We start from the raw sequence: 872 nt of genomic DNA on the forward strand, positions 1-872 counted from the left end.
TGACCCTGTGTTTAGTTCTGGGCCCCTCACTAGGATAGAGACATTGAGGTGCTGGAGCGGGGCCCGAGAAGGGCACTGGAGCTGGTGCAGGGCCTGGAGCACAAGTGTGATGGGGAAGGGCTGAGGGACCTGGGGGGTTTAGTGTGGAGAAGAGAAGGCTCAGGGGGGACCTTATTGCTCACTACAACTGCCTCAAAGGAGGATGTAGTGAGGTGGTGTCAGTCTTTTCTCCTAAGTAACAAGTGATGGGACAGGAGGAAACAGCCTCAAGCTGTGCCAGAGGAGGTTTAGACTGGAGATTAGGAATAATCTGTTCCCCAAAAGGGTGGTCAGGCATTGGAACAGGCTGCCCAGGGCAGTGGTGGAGTCACCATCCCTGAAGGTATTTAAAAGATGTCACTATGTGGCACTTCGGGACATGTTTAGTGGGGGGGTTTGGCAGCACCGGGTTAACACTTGGACTTGATGATCTTTAAAAAAATATTTTCCAACCTGAACGAGTCCAGGACTCCATCTTACAAATACTCAGGGCAGGGCAAGCCTGTCCCCATGTCCACCTGGGACAAGGCACAGCTCCATCCCCTGGCTCCTCACCTCACTGAGCGCATCCTCCAGGCAGGTGGTGACATCCTGTGCCAGGGCAACAGGGCAGCAAAGCCGCAGGTCATTGAAAGCGACAAGGAGGCCGTTGAGGAAGCAGGCGAGGGGCGGGAAGTCCAGCAGCACCATGGGCGGCTGCAGCGTCCCCGGCTGGGCCGTGGGCACCGGGACCCCCGCGCTGCCCCCCAGCACAGATGGTGTAGAGATGAGCGTGTAGGAATTCATCTCTTCCTGGAACTTCTCCACCGCCTCCTCCACTGCCTTCCTGAACG

General features: G+C 56.8%; 1 protein-coding gene across 1 annotated transcript in view; it reads right to left on the reverse strand.

Annotated features, from left to right (window-relative positions):
- Positions 1–825, reverse strand: part of COG8 (component of oligomeric golgi complex 8) — a gene marked incomplete at its 3' end in the record, with an annotated part of 1308 nt that extends 483 nt beyond the window's left edge. The window contains exon 1 of the mRNA XM_010022754.1: positions 595–825. Within this exon, the coding sequence (XP_010021056.1) occupies positions 595–825 (231 nt within the window). The remainder of the gene's footprint in view (positions 1–594) is intronic.
- Between the last annotated feature and the right edge of the window lie 47 nt (positions 826–872).

Source organism: Nestor notabilis, unplaced genomic scaffold (assembly GCF_000696875.1).
Source record: "Nestor notabilis isolate BGI_N333 unplaced genomic scaffold, ASM69687v1 scaffold15049, whole genome shotgun sequence".
Taxonomy (NCBI): domain Eukaryota; kingdom Metazoa; phylum Chordata; class Aves; order Psittaciformes; family Psittacidae; genus Nestor; species Nestor notabilis.